Source organism: Chelonoidis abingdonii, chromosome 16, assembly GCF_003597395.2.
Source record: "Chelonoidis abingdonii isolate Lonesome George chromosome 16, CheloAbing_2.0, whole genome shotgun sequence".
Classification (NCBI taxonomy): Eukaryota; Metazoa; Chordata; order Testudines; family Testudinidae; genus Chelonoidis; species Chelonoidis abingdonii.
The window spans coordinates 17,550,307-17,567,652 of NC_133784.1; the positions used below are offsets into that span (position 1 = coordinate 17,550,307).

At 54.4% G+C, this 17,346-nt stretch overlaps 1 protein-coding gene and 1 long non-coding RNA gene across 3 annotated transcripts in view; one reads left to right on the forward strand and one right to left on the reverse strand.

Annotated features, from left to right (window-relative positions):
• UBA7 (ubiquitin like modifier activating enzyme 7) overlaps nt 1-9,804 on the reverse strand; it is a 59,701-nt gene extending 49,897 nt beyond the window's left edge. For both annotated transcript variants that reach the window (XM_032792275.1, XM_032792274.2), the window contains exons 1-8: nt 9,700-9,804; nt 7,631-7,739; nt 7,246-7,414; nt 5,929-6,063; nt 4,425-4,531; nt 4,129-4,219; nt 3,226-3,364; nt 2,194-2,291 (exon numbers count right to left, since the gene is read on the reverse strand). In XM_032792275.1, coding sequence (XP_032648166.1) covers nt 2,194-2,291; nt 3,226-3,364; nt 4,129-4,219; nt 4,425-4,531; nt 5,929-6,063; nt 7,246-7,414; nt 7,631-7,686 — 795 coding nt within the window. In that variant the 5' untranslated portion in view covers nt 7,687-7,739; nt 9,700-9,804. The remainder of the gene's footprint in view (nt 1-2,193; nt 2,292-3,225; nt 3,365-4,128; nt 4,220-4,424; nt 4,532-5,928; nt 6,064-7,245; nt 7,415-7,630; nt 7,740-9,699) is intronic.
• The window catches only part of LOC142047841 (uncharacterized), a 319,231-nt gene that overhangs the window by 289,068 nt on the left and 12,817 nt on the right, over nt 1-17,346 (forward strand). The window lies entirely within an intron of this gene.

Genomic DNA, 17,346 nt, shown 5'->3' on the forward strand with positions numbered 1-17,346 from the left:
CCCCCCCCCCCCAAGTAAGGACGGCCCAAGATGAAGTGCCAAGGGAAATCAGGGTAACATTTTCAAATAAAGAATGGCCAGGAGTGATACTGGCCTGGCAGCAGCATGCTGGAACAAGAACAGCGGCCAAGGCAAATTTGTGACGGGTGTTCTGCAGAAAGAGAAGCTGAGCAGGGATGCCATATACACTAAACCATGGCTGACAACTGTCACTTTTGGGGGGGCAAAATACAGCACTGAGTGGAGTCTCCTTCAGCCACCCAGCACATCCCAGCGGCTGAGGCAGAGCTGCCTTGGCTAGGCAGCATGGCCCTGGGAGACAGGAGCTGAGCTGCACTGTCCTGGCACAGGAAACAAAAAGCCCCTCTGCTCCCCTGTGATATATGGGTGGGGGAGGGGAGTAGCTCTCTTTAATGGACACCCAGCCAGCCAGTTAGCTGTAAAATCCCTCTTGGTCTGTTCTCTACTTGCTTTACCTGTAAAGGGTTAACAAGCCCACAGGTAAAAGAAAAGGAAGTGGGCACCTGACCAAAAGAGCCAATGGGAAGGTAGAGCTTTTTAAAATTGGGAAATAAACTTTCCCTTTGTATGTTGTTCTCTGGGCTGCAGGGACAGAGCAACAATGTTGTAAGCAGCTTATCAATTCATACCTCAAACCTACTTATCTGAAGCTTCAGATATGTAAGTACAATTAGGGAATGTCTAAAAAGACATGATTAGGGTTATTTCTTATTGGCTTGTGGACTCCTCTGTGTTAACCTCAGATGCTTTGTTTGCTTGTAACCTTTAAGCTGAATCCCCAAGAAAGCTATTTTGGGCATTTGATTTTTGGAATTGCTCTTTTAAAATCTAGCAAAACCCCAAGTTCCATATGTATTTTCTTTCTTTTTGTTTTTAAATACAAATTTGCCTTTTTTAAGAAGATAATTGGATTTTTGGTGTCCTAAGAGATTTGTGCATACATTGTTTGACTAGCTGGTGGCAACAGCTAATTTCCTTTGTTTTCATTCTCAACTCTTCCTTGGAGGGGGGTGGGGTGAAAGGGCTTCAGGGTACCCCACAGGGAAGAATTCCTAAGTGCTCCTTCCTGGGTCTAAGGGGTTTTTTTGCATTTGGGTGGTGGCAGCGTTTACCAAGCCAAAGTTAGAGAAAAGCTGTAACCTTGGGAGTTTAATACAACCCTGGAGATGCCAGTATTAATTTTTAGAATTCTTGCAGGCCCCCACTTCCTGCACTCAGAGTGACAGAGTGGGGATTCAGCCTTGACACCCCCACACACCAAACGCCCCCCCCCCACCCGCCAGGTAACTGTTACTCCTTCTGCCCCAAGCTGGCAGTGCCCCGGCTCCTAACCTCAGCCCTGATTTGGCCCCTCTCCCACCTCTGACTCCAGCAGTTTGCCCCTGCTGTGCAGTCAGTCAGTTTGGCCACAGCCTGGCCCTTCCGCTCCAGACCCAGGGAACAGGAGGTCCCCCCATGGGGGCAGTGTGAGGCCAGCAACTCCAGCACAAGTTACTGAGCATCCGCAAGGACATGTTTGTTCCCAGCAAAGCAGCAAATTCTCATGGGCAGCAGTTTGTAACACTGCACCCATTTGTGGGGAAGGCGCATGGACAGCTGTGGGAGGGGGAGAGCAAGGAGCAAGCGGGGGGGGGGGGCTGGCCATCTGTGAGGGGTGGGAGTTGGGCAGCCCAGCCAGCCATACGGCAGCCCGGCCAGCCCCGGGGCGGGCAGAGTGGGCGTCCCAGCCATGCGGGAGAAAACTGGGGGCTGAGTGGGGGGCCCAGCCAGCCATGGGAGCTCCGGGAGGGGAGAGGGGGTCACAGAGTTGTAGGGCCCAGCTAGCTGCAAAAGGGACCATGGGGGGGTTGGCCAGCCACGGGGGGGCCCTGCGGNCAGGGGCTCCCAGCTACATACACAGCCAAATCCTTCCACCTGCACTGGGGCCAGGGGGAAGACAGGCCTGGCTCGGAGCATTTCATCAATCACAAAGGGTTCTCCATAGAGGTGAGAGACTCAGGGGGCGCTGCGCTGACCCCAATGCCCCAGTGTAGAGCTAGGGGGCGCGGTGGAGGCTGGAGTGGGGAAGAGGCTCAGCAGGGGGTGCTGTGCTGCAGGGAGCGGGTGGGGGCCTCAGCAGGATACACCATGCTGCAGGGAGCGGGCGGGGGGCTCAGCTGGGGGCATACTCACGTAGGAGTGCAGCTGTGGCACCTTCACCTGGGTGATGACTCCACCACGCTGGTATGGGGCAAAGGAGCCGGTGTCCCCAATCTCCAGTGTGAACTCATCTGGGGGAGGCAGTGCCTGTGTGAGGGGAGGCCCTGAGTCCCCACAACTCATCCCCGGCTCTGTAAGCCTGGGGCCCCACCCCTGGGGCCCCACAGTCTGTGGCAACTGGGCAAGGCCTGTGTGTAAAGGCATCTCTGCCATCTCGGTTTGGCCCAGACCTGCTCAGGGCCCAACCCAGACCCAGGAGCTCAAGGCCAGCCTAGCTTTGGCACTAGGGGACTCATACCAGCCCAGGGTTGGTCGGAGCCCAACAGCCCCCACACGGGGCTGGGCTAAAAGCAGGGAGCCAGCAGGGAAGCCCTCATCCCTCTCTGCCCCCCCCCCCGCCCGTGGAGAGGTGGGGCTAGTGACTTTCAGTGAAAAGCTACATCTCAGTCCCCATTGCAGTGGCCTCCCCCCAGAGCAGGGTCCCCCCCAATGCTCCCTGGTTCTCAGAGAGGGCTCTGTCACTGAGTGTGGGGGAGTCAGGGCCCTGCACCCCCCACTTTCTGCAATTCACTGTGACCCTCAGCCAGCCAGTAAAACAGAAGGTCTATTAGACGACAGGAACACGCAGTCCCAGGCAGGGCTTGTAGGTACAAACCAGAACCCCTCAGCCAGGTCGCTCTGGGGTGCAAGGATTTTAGACCCCAGACTTGGAGTTCCCTGCTTCTTCCCAGCCATCCCAAAACTGAAACCAAAACCCACTCCAGCAGGCTCTCTCTGCCCCCTCCCCACCCCTTCTTGGCTCAGGTTACAGGCTCAGATACCGTCCCTCACCTAAAGTCATCCCCTGCTCTCCCATTCCCCATGCAGACAGTCTCAGTAAAACTAAACAACATTCCCAGGTCAATCCATCCCATTCCCTACTGCGTCACAGGATCCCCCCCAATGCTCTCCAGCCCTGGAATCCCTGACCCTGTGCTCTCCTGGCCCCAGCCAGCGAGGGCTCACCCAGAACACGGATGGCACGGGGCTTGCAGCCATTCAGCTGGCTCATGCCCTCCACGTCCGAGAATGTCACAAAGTCGCCATCTGCAAAGCCATGGCCATGGCCCTGCCCGTCCCTGCAGGTCACCACCCCAGGCATGCCCTGGGGAAAGAGAAGGGGTCAGCAACCCGACTTGGGCAACATAGCAAGGGGGTTACGGAGGAAGGATGACCCTGGGGCAACCCACATAGAGAGAGGGCTACGGGGTGGGGGAAGGCGTGATAAGGTGGGAATTTTTGTAATATTTTTACAAAGCCCATGTGTGCCTCAGTTTCCCCATATGTCGCATTGTTCCCTAGGGTGGAAAAGGCCTGCGTGCTCTCAGAGGTGGAGGGAGAACATGGACATGTGGGCGTTGCCTGGGGGGGAGGACATGTGGGCAACACCAGGGAGTCTCACAGGTGTGTGGGCATCGCCCAGGGTGGGCGTGTGTGGGCATCACCCAGTGGTCTAGCCGGAGCAGGGGGCCAGTCACGGAGGACTGGCCAAGGCCGACTTGTAAGATGGAGACGCTGAGGAAACAGTGGCAGAGCCAGTCACCAGGACAGGGACCCACAGCCCAGAGGGAGCCGGATCACATGGCTCCGCAGGGTTGCTGGACACACAGCCTGCCCAAGAGCGAAGGCTTGAGGGGTTGCCCTGGCAGAAGCTGGAGCTCTCACCTGAGAATAGCTAAGCAGAAAGGACAGGGGGAGCCAGGGTGGGCAAGGGATGAACTCATGCCTCTTGGGATTCCCTCTGTGGTGCCCAGGTGACTCCTGGTTGGGGGCCTGGGCCCTGAGGGCGGGCAGCGGGGGGGGGGCGGGGGACAGGCTTCCCCAGGTGCCCGGCCGAGGCCCCAGCGAAGGCGCTCGGCCTGGCTGTACCTGCGAGACGTGCTGGACATAGGCGCAGACAGGCTCAGCCTCCGAGGGTTCGTCGACCACAAAGTTCTCCCCAAAGTCACAGAACAGCTGCCTAGAGGCAGGAGCAGGGGCTGAGTCAGCACCCCTAGCCAGTGCACCTCCCTCCCCACAGCACCCCCTGCTGGGAGAGGCTGGGACTGGGCTAGTCGGGGGCTCCCCACACAGCCACCGCCCCTACCCAGCCCCCATGGCACCCCCTGCTGCAGAGCACCTGGCATGCGTGTGTCTCAGCAGTGCAGGTAGCATCTTATGCTTACCCGGCCAGCCCCTTGGTGTCAGCCAGAACGAAGCGGATGCTGCGGCCATGGCAGATGTCGCTGATGCGGAGCTGTTCCTCCAGTGGCGAGTTGCTCAGAACCACAACCTGAGCCAAGACCCAGCATTAGTGCAACCGAGATCTGCCTCAGGGGTGGCTGTGCCCCCCAGGAAGAGTCCTCCAAGCCCAGTGCTACATCTCCTGGGCCAGCATGTCTCCCTGATGCTGCTTCACAGCCACTCAACTGGCTTTGGCATTAGCTAGATGGGAACTTCACTCCCCCTGCCAGCCGCTGGGCAGTGCCAGCCAGATGGGTCAGTGTGCTGCAGGCCCAAAAGGAGGCACTCACATGGCCATTTGTGCAAGCCCTACGTAAATACCTGGATTGTTCTTTGCAGGGAGAAGCAATCCCAAAATTGTTTGTTTAGGAACTCAGAAAGCTACAGCCAGCCCTCAGCTGGGACCTGACACAAGACTCCCTGCCACCCCAGCCTCAGATGGGATCACTCCCCAGATTCCCCACCCCCTGGGCTCAGCTTAGGGTTTTCAACATTCTAATCGCACAAAACTGAACACCCTTGCCCTGCGCGCCCCTTCCCTGAAGCCCTGCTCCTGACCCACCCTTTCTTCGAGGCCCCGCCTTCTTCTCACTCCATCCCACCTCCCTCCATTGCTCACTCTCCCCAAACGTCATTTCCTTTCACGGGGCTGGGACAGAAAGTTGAGGTGTGAGAGGGGGTGAGGCCTCCAGCTGGGGGGTGCTGGCTCTGAGGTGGGGTCAGGGATGAGGGGTTTGGGGTGCTGGAGGATGCTGAGGCCTGGGGTTGGGACACAGGAGAGAGTTCAGGGTGCAGGCTCCAGGAGGCGCAGACCTCAGGCAGCTCCCGGAAACAGTTGGCATGTCCCTCAGCTCCCAGGTACAGGAGCAGCCACAGGGGGCTCCACATGCTGCCTCTGCCCACAGGTGCTCCCCTGCAGCTCCCATTAGCCGCAGTTCCTGGCCAATGGGAGCTGCAGAGCCAGTGGTCAGAGTGCGGAGCCCCCGTGGCCACCCCGTGCCTAAGAGTCAAACATGCTGGCCTCTTCCAAGAGCCACACAGAGCCAGGTAGGGAGCCTGCCAGCCCTGCACCAACCAGACTTTTAATGACCTGGTCAGCAGCGCCAACCAGAATCACCAGGGTCTCTTTTCAACTGGGCGTTCCAGTCAAAAAACGGATGCCTGGCAACCCTAGTTCAGCTGGGACCCCACCCCAGACTGCCCCGCTAGGCTCAGCTGGGACCGCACCCCAGACTGCCACTTAGACCCCCCCACCCCCAGCTCCCGCCACCCTCAGACTCAGCTGTGGATCCTCCCCATCTCAAGACTCAGGCTGGTTATTCTGGCCGTTTCCAGAAGCTGAGTGACACCTGCCAAGCCTCAGCTCCCGGCTGCTCCACGCTCCTGCCTGCTTGAGGCCCCTGCAAGCCCACAGATGCGAGTGCCCAAGCCACGGCCCCTCCTCACCTGGAAGGCTGCCAGGAAGCTCTCGGACAGCTCCTTGGTGTAGGCTGTCACAGGCACATAGCTGTTGAGCTCTGCCAGGTGCTGCTGGGAGACCACGGCTCGGTTCCGGCCCACGTCGCTCTCAGACAGAAAGAACTGCAGAGATAGCCCCAAATGAGGAGTGCCCATGGCCAGGAAGAAACCCTCCTCTGCTGTAACGGGACACAGCCGCAACCTCTGTACTGATGGGCTGAGCTTTGGCCACGTGGCACACAGTCCCCTCGTGCCTCCCCAGTCACAGTGCTCACTTGGGCACCACCCAGTGCTTCGGGGGACATTAGCAGCTGGCCTTGAGCATCACGGCTGCACAGGCTGCCCATGGCACTGCAGCCTTGGCTCCTCACACCCTCAGCAAGCACTCTGGAGAGCGGGGCTGGTGCAGGGGAAGTCTTTACAAAGAAGAGACATGGGGATTTAGGGAGAGGGATCCCCCCATCCAGATCTCCCCTTTGCACAGCACCAGCCCTCCTGCAATCCAGGCTGTTTGAAAAGCCAGAAAAATTCCCAGCAGAAACTGACCCTGAGCTGCACGGTGCTATGGCCGAGAGCCCCAAGCACGGACTGAAGGGAAAACCTAGCCTGGCTGGGGTGAGGATCTCCAAAGTAAGCGCTTGAACCTGGTCAGTAGGTTAAACTGAATGATACCCGAGGGCTGGGCCTGAGCCAGCCTGCACCCACCCCAGCCAGAAGGGAGAGTAATAATCACATTGGTTGTTAAAAATCTCCTTCTTTGGGCCTGACCCACCCCAGTCTGTGGCCAAGTCAAAGCGGGCTGGCGGTGCAGGGCCAGGAGGAGATGGTGCCAAACTGTGGCCCCACACCTGTGCAGGGCTGGATCTTCTTGGCGTTCCACTGTACTTGGGAGAGCCAGGCACTGGGGACAGGATTGACGGAAGCACTCAGGCTTAATGCGGCTTCCATCAGGTTTTGGGGGACAGCTGCAGGGAGTCAGCAGGTGAGGCTGTCACTGAGCACTCCGGTAATCACTGCCGCCAATTGCAGAGGCAGGACAGAGCTACTGTGGAAAAATGTCTGTTGCTAGTCTTGGTGCAATTCTCATCAGAAGCAGAGTCCCTCTCAGTGCCCTGGTCTCCACCAGAGCAGTTCCTGAGTGGCAGCTGCTGCCAACAGGTTGGCACCAGGCAAGTAGATGGGTGTGCTTGGGCCCTGGTGGCATCCCAGCCCCAGAACACAGGATGAACACAGGCCAGTCAAGGCTGGGAGGTACATGCCCCCAGAAAGGAGGGACCCCAAGCCCTGTCCCCCCACCTCGGGTACCTGCGAGGAGAGGTCACTCCATTGGGTGTTGCCTGGGTCATGCACAGTGACGGATTTGACCCCAGCCAGGATGATGTTCTTGGCAATCTCCACACCCAGGCCCTTCATCCCCGACACCAGCACAGCAGTTTTTGCCAGTCTCCGCATGGCTTTATGGCCCAGCACATAGCTATGGAGCAAGCACAGTGGGCATATGGGGGAGAGAACATGCAGCTGGCACAGCCCCTACTCCACCATGTCCCCACCACACCAGTGCCCCTGACCCCTCCCCCACTATGGCCCTGTCACACTAGCCCCACCCCATCACACCCACACTGGGGCACTGCATCTGGCATGCTCCTTGGCTGACCCCAGGTGCCCCCTGATCTCCAGACCCAGCACTCACAGCTGCCGTGAGTACAGGCCCTCGTCGATCTCGCCCAGGCTCTCGAAGCGCCTCATGCTGCTTCTGCCCAGTGCAGACGTGGGTGAGGTAGGTCCGGCTGTGCTCAGCCCTGCATAAGAAAAGAAGCAGGCTGGGGGCCAGGACTCCTGGGCCCTGCTTCTAGTCCTCCACTGGGACTAGTGGCTCCACTTCCTGGCTGCAAAGGGCAGTGGGATGCTCCACGCAGCCAGCCAGGCTGCCCAGGGCCCCTAGAGCTGTCCAGCTCCAGCCCTGCCCAGCCCCCAGCTGTGGGTTGGCAGCTCCTCTCTCTGGGTCCCAGAGCTGGCAGCTAACACAGGGCTGTGGACAGCAGAGCCTGTCCAGAGAGATGGGGGAGATTGGCAGGAGGCTGGCACCCAAGCTGGGCTAGAGCCATGGTGCAGAGCACCCAAGGGGATCACAGATGTCACTCAGGGCTGCAGCCAGAAGGAGCCAGCCCATTGGCCATACCAGGGCAGCGGGCACTCAGGATGCTGGAATGCACCCCATGAGATAGTGGATGCTCCCTGCCACAGATTGGCGGGCTCAGGGGCACCAATCCCATCTCCAGCATCTCCCGGCAGAACGCAGCCAGGGGTTTGGCCGTGAGGAGGGAAAGGCAGCTCTATTCTGGCACCCTAGCTCAGCCCCGCCGCAGCAGACGCTGCCCTGTGACTGTCAGGAAAGTGAAAGTGAAAGGCCAACAATGGGAGGGGAGCTGCTGCCAATGACAAAGTGGGTTGCATTCCATGACAGGGCTGCCCAGGGGTGGGAGGCAAGTGGGGCAATTTGCCCCAGGCCCCGCAGGGGTCCCCATGAGAGTTTTTCAGGGCCCCTCGAGTGGGGTCCTTCACTCACTCCAGGGGCCCCGGAAAACTCTCACAGGGCCCAGGCCCCTGGAGCTTCTTCTGCTCTGGGTCTTCAGCAGCAGGGGGTCCTTCCGTCCGGGGCAGAAGGACCCCACCACCACCGAATTACAGCCGAAGCGAGACCTGGCATTTCAGTAGCGGGTCCTCGGTGGTAATTCGGCGGCGGGGAGATGCTGCCGCAGGTCTTCGGGGCACTTTGGTGGCGGGTCCCGGAGCGGAAGGACCCCCCGCCGCCGAATTACCACCAAAGCGGAAGTCCCCCACCACCAAAGACCCCAGGCCCCCTGAATCCTCTGGGTGGCCCTGTTCCATGAGCTCCCCAACCCCGGGGCAGCAGCCTTAGATGGCACTGCTGGGCAGGTCCCCATGCCACGCCCCGTGACATCCAGCAAGCCCACCTACCACACAGGGACAGATGGGAGCAAAGACTGTGGCTGAGGGAAGGGAGCTGAGGCCAATCCCTTCCTAGCCCCCAGGGCTAGCTTGGCAGCACCCTCATCCCAGCACGTCACAGCAGCCTTATAGAGCTACAGACATAGCACTGCCCTGCTGTGGGACAGCAAAGACCAACCCACCCCTGCAGAAGTTGGGCACATGGCACAAGAAGCTGCTGGCATGAAGGTCACTGAAGCAATCAGTGGCCTCCCTCAGACTGGCTGATACCCCGCTGCACAAGGACAGCACACCTGCTGGGTCAGGGGGCATAGGCACCATGCAGTAGGAAGGGGAGTCCTCTAGACTCCCACTCGGCACGGGCAGGGGTCTGCCACACACCCCACTACACATCGCCTCATGGGGGCCTGCAGGGCACCGAGCTAGTCAGAGCACAGCACAGCAGCAAGGCCCTAGGGACACCAGGGCACGGGCCTTACAGAGTGATGCCAGTAGGAGGAGGGGGCAGGCGCCAGAAACCCACACATATGGGGACAAAAACATCCCCGCCCCGTGCCTGGGTCCTGTGCCCATGGGCAGAGGGAAAGCAAGGCAAGGCCCCGCACAACCAGGCCACGCTCAGCCCCTCTTGGACCCGAACAGAACCTGCCTCCCAGCCCTCTGCTCCAGCCACCACTCCCTGCCCGAACAAGCCCTGAGGCGGGGAATAACACGGCTGCCTCGGCTCATGCCCGGGGGGTGGGACTGGTGAACCTGCCTGGCCCAGCGGGGCGCCGGGGCAGCACTTACCCAGCCAACCGGTGCCCACACAATCGCCTGAGAAGCAGCGCAAGGAGAGCAGGAAACGGCAAGTCCTTGAACAGCTGCTTCCTGGCTCAGCCTCTTAAAGGCACAGACACGCCTGAGCCACTGCCAGGCGGGTCACCGTCACAAGAGCTCCGCTTGGACAGCGGGGATACCGGAGCTCCACCAGGGCGCAGGTGGGCAGCGGAAACGCCAGAGCGTCGCCAGGGCAGGGACTGGTGCAGGAGCAGCAGGGATGCTGGAGTGTGTAGGGAGGGCATGGTGTGGACACCGCCTGGACTTTCCCCTCAGCAAAGACACATTCCCTTCCACCCTGTCCGAGTGCCCAGCCCAGGGGCTGGTGCAGTGCGCTAGGGGCTGTGTACAGCTGAAGAGGAAGTCTGGTAACCCGCAGCAATGGCATCTATGGACTGTGTCCTGGCAGTGTGGACACCTGGCATCATGCAGCTCCCACTGTCTCTCCCCCGCTGTGATATCTGGGGCTGACTGTGCCAGTATGTGGGTTTGATGCTTCTCAGAGCACCCAGGGCTGTCAGCACTAGGGAGTCTTGCCTGCACCAGTTGGGTGGAAGCTCCCCAACCCCACCAGCCTGTCAGCTGCACACGCCTACAGGCTGTGCCAGTGCTGCCTGTGCCCTGCAGGTCAACAATGGACCCTCAAGTGCCTTGAAAACATGACCCCCTGTGCTGTGCACCCTCTGGTCACTGGATCCCCATTGAAATCCCAGACCCTCTGGTCCCAGAGGAGAAGCTGCCTCAGTTTACCAGCTGTCCTTAGCCTAGCACTCTGGTGTTCTCCAGGCCTGAGGGCAGTTATAGTGAGACAGGTGATTGGGTTAACAAAGGCCAGAGGCTCCCTGAGATGTGGAGTGGGGCAACCGATGGAAACCACTGGCAGGGGTGCAGTCAATGTGGAGGTGGAGCCAAACTGTAGGGGAGGGAGGGGCAGGGCAGAAAGGGTGGGGCCTGGCTGTGCGAGGTGGGGCACGGGCAGGGCCAGTGTGGGTGTATGAAATATGAGAGATGTGGGAGTCAGTCAGCATGGGGCAGATTGGGGGAAGAGGTGGAGGACCAGTGCAGGTGGGGTCCAAGCTGTGGGAGGAGGGGCCAGGCCAGTGGGGAGGGGTGGGCTGGGCTGTGAGAGGAGGGATGGGGCAAGGGCAGGGGACAAGGTTGTTGGTGTCACTAAGCATAACCCTAAGTAACACGGGAGGGTGGAAGGCCACAAGGGTATGGAGCCTTCCTGGTTTTAGGCCTCAGCAAACAAGAGTCCCTCCATATTTGAACTTTAATCGACCTAAAAGGCCTGGTGTAACAGCCGTTATCAGTTGCAACAGTTCTAACTGGTCTAAAGCAGAAATAATGAAGCCTGTGCACCTTTAGCAGAAGGACAAGATAACTTGCAGAAGGAAAACTTACTAACGAGCTGCCGGGGCCAAGATTACTTAATGCACCTGCGCTTACGTAACTGCTACAAGGGGAGGAAGGAGGAGGAGGTAGGGCGGGGGGAAGAAAGAAGAAAGAGGAAAAAAAAACTTAAAAGGGAAAAGCCGCTTGTATTAGGTGTGCTGGATCTGAGACGTGCTAAGTCTCCCAGCACCGTTTTGAGATCTCAAATAAACTTTGCTTGCTTCTCCACCCCGGTGTGTTTATTGGCGCTAAGCACTCCAGGCATGAACCACTGTTGCTTGCCTCGAGCACCCTCTGTGCCTGCGACAGTTTTGGCATCCCTGGGTGGGCTTCAAGGCTAAAATCAGCCTTGCCTGGACCCCTCTTGGCGGCCGACAGACCGCGGCGACGATCGACGCCCAGCACGCACCGGTGACTTCACCGGGAGCCTCGGCGGAGACGCGGTGTGAGCGACCCCAGAGGGCACAACAGTGCAACGCGCTCGAGTAGTGGAGAAGCAGTTGTGGGCGACGGTGAGGAACCGGTCCCTTGGATAAGGTAGGAACAGTCCAGTGGTCTGGATTTTTGCCTGTTAGGACCTGGGGACGCCCAGTGTCACTCTAGGATATGGGGTAGGGACAGAGTACAGGCAGGGCACAGTGTACGCCCTTAGAATGCATTCTAGAAAACTGGAAGGTGTTTGGATCGAATTCGATGTCCAAAAATAGGTTACAAAAGTTCTGTACAGTAGACTGGCCTCATTATCAACTAGAGGACCAGAAAAGGTGGCCACCAGAAGGATCACTTAATTATAACACGATCCTCCAATTACTCCTGTTTTGTCAGCGAACGGGTAGCTTCTGAAGCTGTTTGTATGGAGAGCTCTTGTAAAAATCCCCCACTGTGGCTCCTGTTCTTCCCTCTGTCTGGCGGAGTGCAAGGATTCAAAAGTAGGTTAGGGATAGTGCAGGGACAAAGGAGGGACCTATCTAGAAAGGGGAGACCCTATGTCCTAGTGCACTCTCTCCCTGTTGTAGCTAAAAAGCAAGATTGGATGCAGAATGGTACTGGGGGCCAGTGTGAGTGACTGTTACCGGAAGACGCAGAGAGTACCCTGTGAAGCAAAAGCTCGTGACCAGGACTACTCTAACGCAAGCCCGGTAACTAGTGGATCTTTAGGAGGTCCAACCCATGGTGGGCTGACTTGGCCTGGCATCGTCCGGTGAGGAAGCTACCTGGGTCTAGGAGTGTGTGTACTCATCTTCCCTCCCCCTTTCCTTTCCATGTGGGCTACTGACAGTCTGATCATCTAACTGGATGCAATCAGAGTAAGCGGCACCGTCTCCCAGAGACTAGCCGACGCTCTTTGCTAAAGGGAGGTGTAGGAGGGTCGTGGCCATCCTCGTTAGCCAGTCCTGTATGAGTACCCTGTAGGGAAAAATCCTTAGTTTATGAGCCGCTAGCGCGGACAGGGCACCCTCCCTGTGTGTGTAAGTTGAAAATGGGTGGAGGACAGTCTAAACATTCCATCTCACCCCCTAAGGGTAACCCAGCATTTTATATGTATGTACATTATGGTTCATCAACCTGCGGGAATTTAGAGAATTGGAATATTTACACGCGTGAAAATCCATCTAAAGAATGCCCACTAGAAGGTACTTCAATCTAGAATAAGCTCATACATTTAGAGTGTTTAATCACCTAAAACCCTGACACAGCGTGAGCAATTGTTTCTATTGAGGAAAGAATGGGTTAATTTGAAATTCAGCTTGGCCCAGGGATAAAAAGAAATTTACTCTGCATTCAAGGTCAATAATCAACACAGACTATGCTAAGTACAAAGAAAACTGCTTTCGGCCCCAGCTGCCGTGGGAAAAAGGAAAATTGACAGAGGTGAACCAAAGGCAATATAAGTTACAGAACTGAGATTACATTTGCAAAGCTTAACTGTCCAGTAAGATCCAATAGCGTGCCTTTGTGACCCCTGAGCCAGTGTGGCTTGGTGACACCAAAGAAGCCACGAGGCAGCCAACCTGGACTGGAATCTCTGAAAGAGACGCCGCAGGAGATTCCAGGGTGTAAAAGAAGAGCCCTCCCAAGAGCGGAAGCATGTTGGAAATTCTGGACAAGCTGTATACAGGATAATCTCCATCCACCTCTCCCCTTCTCTGAACATTATATACAGAAGTGGCCAGTCTGGACGTAGTGTGTGAGTATGAAAGGGGCTTAGGGCTTGGGGGCATAATTTTCTGAGTGATGTGGAGCGTTCCAACACTCTCCGTTGTTTTATTATTTTATTAATGGAGCTTTAAATTCAGTTATATGGTGTGTTTTTCTTATCTTCCCCAATGATCCTGTAGTGTCAGCCTGATCACCTGAAACGAGGGATAGATTGGTAACATAAATTGTCACAGTTTGGTGAGCAATTAAGAAGGGAGAGCCCTGCAGAATTTACACCTCTATTTGTTTTACCCTTGTTTATTTTATGTTTGCTTTGCTTGGTACTGCTCGTGTTATTATATGTTGAGAACTGCATGAGTAAAAGTGAGCCCTAATAGGATAAGGAAATGCTATCTGGTTCTGGTTCTGTTCTGTTTAACCGGTTACTGTTGTTTTTCTGCTCTGTTCGTTTGGCGTTAGGAGCGTGGGCGGAACTGAACTCTCGTTCGTAATTCCTCAGAGTGGAAGCCATGCGTGCGAGGAAGCTCTGAGGTCGAATTGAGATTCTTCTGTCTCGTCCCCTGTAGCGGTCAGTGTATAGAAGTGGGAAAACCTGGCTTAGACGCAATTTCCTCTGCTCTCTGTGTAATTCTTTTTTGTGTTTAAGTGTCAGCAGACAGATGGATGGGTCTCTGGGTAAACCTTCTAAAGGGGTTTGGATTATATGTTAAATAAATGGCCTTTGCCCAATGGGCCATGTGTTTTTGTCCAGGTGGCAAGCCTCATGAGGAAGGACCGGGTAGTCTTGTGAGTAAAAATGTTTAAGGGAAGAGACCAGGAGGGGTGGGGCTAGTTGAGAAGCCACCCTCCTAGCTAAACTGGTAGTGGAACAAGTTGTGCCCATGGAGGACGGTTTAGCAAGAAAAGCAGGATCGGCCCAGACGGCAGGCAACAGACAGAGAGATTGGAAAACAGATTGGAAAACTTAAGTGTGTAGTTGAAGGAAGGAGTCAGTAAGTGAGCATGGGGATTTCAGATACCCAGGACTTACTTGGTATGGTGAGTTAGTTGATAAAGTGGCTGTTGGAGACAACAAGTGATTTAAGGGAGAGTGAGAAGTTAACTCTGTAGTGGCTGGAGGGAACAGCAAGTTGAACTTTGAAAAAAATGCTAGAAGAAAAGTTCTTGGTGTCTGTGAAATGTTTGTAAATAAATTCAGGCAAAGAAATTATTGGATTGCAATCATTTGGTTTGGCTATGAACAATTTAGTTAAATTAGCTGAAGAATGTATACAGTGTTATGTAATTGAAAACCTGGGCTGCCTATAAAACAAATACAAGAAAATATGGGGTAATTCCTCTGTTTGCCTGAAGTCAACAAGTGGTATTGTATATTTTAAGCGATGTTGTCTGCCCAGAAGGGGTAGACCTCTGTTTTTTTGTCTTTCAGATAACCAGAGAAAACTGATGCAGCTGAACAGCATTCAATATACCATGCATTTACTGGCACAACAGGAATTATGTTTGTGTTCTATGTTCTGTCTTGTGGTGTTTGTCTTGTAGCCAGAATTGTTGTGTTTAATATTTTATAAAATAGTCTAGTTTAAAATCAAACAAAAGAGTTAAATGAAAATGCAGATACTTGTCTTGTTCAACTTGAAACAAAGTGTTTGGATAAATCAGGAGAACGTGAATATACTAAAGGTAATGCATTTCTTAAGTAAGAAAAGAAACTTCATTGGCCAAATTGTTAATTGCAAATGTTGTTAAAATTTGCATACCAACAGTCTTGGAAGCAAAGACATGAAAAGTTTAACCCATCCCATATTGTACATGGGATCTTTCTGGCTACCTCAGATTTCTAGCCAGGTGGCTGGGATGGTGGAAGCTATTGGACTAGAGGTTGAATTGAATGAACTCCTCAAAGTGGGTGTGCTTGTTCTGCTTGTTGCTCCAAAGTTCTGTAATAAGGTTATTTTAGTAAAAGGGTATGTGCGGCATATTATTGATAATAAGACTAATGTACTGTATAATGACATGTTTATGTGTTCATTTTTGGGGAAAAGGTGTGTAAGTGGAAGTTCCCTTTGCAGGTTAAAAGAGCCAAGAAGGAAGAAAGGACAAAAACAAAATGAGTTAACTGGGAAAAAAAATAATTAGCTAGCAAGCTCAGACTATAGATAAGACATTGACTCCACTCAAGGACACTGCTCACGTCAAGACTTAACTGACAACCAGGAAAAGGAGGGCTTGAATTTGCCACACAGCTATGAGATCTGCAAAACACTGCCAGGCATAATGAAATGTGTTAGGTTCTTTTCTCACAGGTAAGTAAGCGCTACCGAGACCCTAGCAGCCCTGCACTCCTTGGAACCAGGAAACTGGATTGATGTAAAGGTCACCAACGAAAGACTGCTTTGGCCATGCTGAAGGCCCTTATTAAGTCCTGCTGACTACTAACCACTGTGAAGTGCCAGAGACTGACTGCCTGTACCCATATTCTCACTGCAAAAAGACCCCTCCACCTCGGGAGAATTCTCCTACTGATGATTAGCCATTTCTCCTTCTAGCTCCACTGTGCCTTCTGGACAGCAGGGGAAAGAATAAGGTGAAGTGCTAGTAACCTCTCCTTGTCCACTGACAGATCTACTGAGCCTTTGAATTTTTCTAGAAGAATCAAAATCATTACAGGGTGATGTGCTGGTAACCTCTCCCCTGTACGATGCTGAAACCCGACTGTTTTGGAAAGAAGAAGGAACACTCACTGCACGGAAATTGCCAAAGTCCAGGATTCCTGACTAGAAAGGACATTAAGAACTGACCTGGTGAAGAAACAAAGATTATAACACTGGTGGGAGGACATTTGTGGGACCCATGCTTGGGAATGTGGTATTGATTGGAGGTTTTGGGGTTTATTCTACAGGCTGCGCCCTGTGTCCTGGAGAGTGACTAATAATGTAACTCCCCCTCCTATGCTATTATGTTGATGCCTTTTGAAAGTACCTGAGAATAGTTAAATACAGGTGTATTATAGTACTACACCAAGGAAAGATGGTATTGAATATCACTGAGGCTGGGAAGGCATTGCAGTGGAATCTAGTATGTTAGGAATTCGGGATTTCCTGAATGACCAGCTGATGGCCATTCGGAGTGATCTGAGTACCAGACTGGCCCGCTGCCCTTACAGACGCATCAGATACCATCTGATCTGTTGATCATGGAGACATACGTGGACACTTCCTGGGTGGAAGTGTGGCTTCCCAGGGCCTGGTGTGCGCCTTATAGGGATGAATGCTTGTACTTATGTCCAGAAAATGCACAGGCATTAACAAACACATCCTGTCGGCCCGAACAGGCTTTTGAGCAGTGGAGGCCAAGAAAGGGAATCTACCACGTTTGACTCCTCTGGAGTTGGTTGCCCAACCTGGGAGGAATATGGAGGGGTCTTGTGCATCTTCTCCTCAAGGGGTGATGCTGTGTTGGTCACCCTTATCTAGTAGCTTGTTTTAAGATGCTCCTCTGTAAGCTTTGTGCCCCCGTTCCCCAGAACTCCCAATGTACCTCTTGTTGAAAACCCCAGCTCCATGCATTTAATCGATATCTTGTCTCAGAGTATGAGAAAACTCAGCCAAAGATTGTTGAGTATTTTCAAAGGAGGGAATTGTTGGTGTCACTAAGTTAACCCTAAGTAACTCGGGAGGGTGGAAGGCCACAAGGGTATGGAGCCTTGCTGGTTTAGGCTCAGCAACAAGAGTCCCTCCATATTTGAACTCTTAGATCGACCCTTAAAGGCTGGTGTAACAGCCGTTATCAGTTGCAACAGTTCTAACTGGTCTAAAGCAGAAATAATGATGCCTGTGCACCTTTAGCAGAAGGACAAGATAACTTGCAGAAGGAAAACTTACTAACGAGCTGCCGGGGCCAAGATTACTTAATGCACCTGCGCTTACGTAATTGCAACAAGGGAAGGAAGGAGGAGGAGGAAGGGCGGGGGGAAGAAAGAAGAAAGAGGAAAAAAAACTTAAAAGAGAAAAGCCGCTTGTATTAGGTGTGCTGGATCTGAGACGTGCTAAGTCTCCCAGC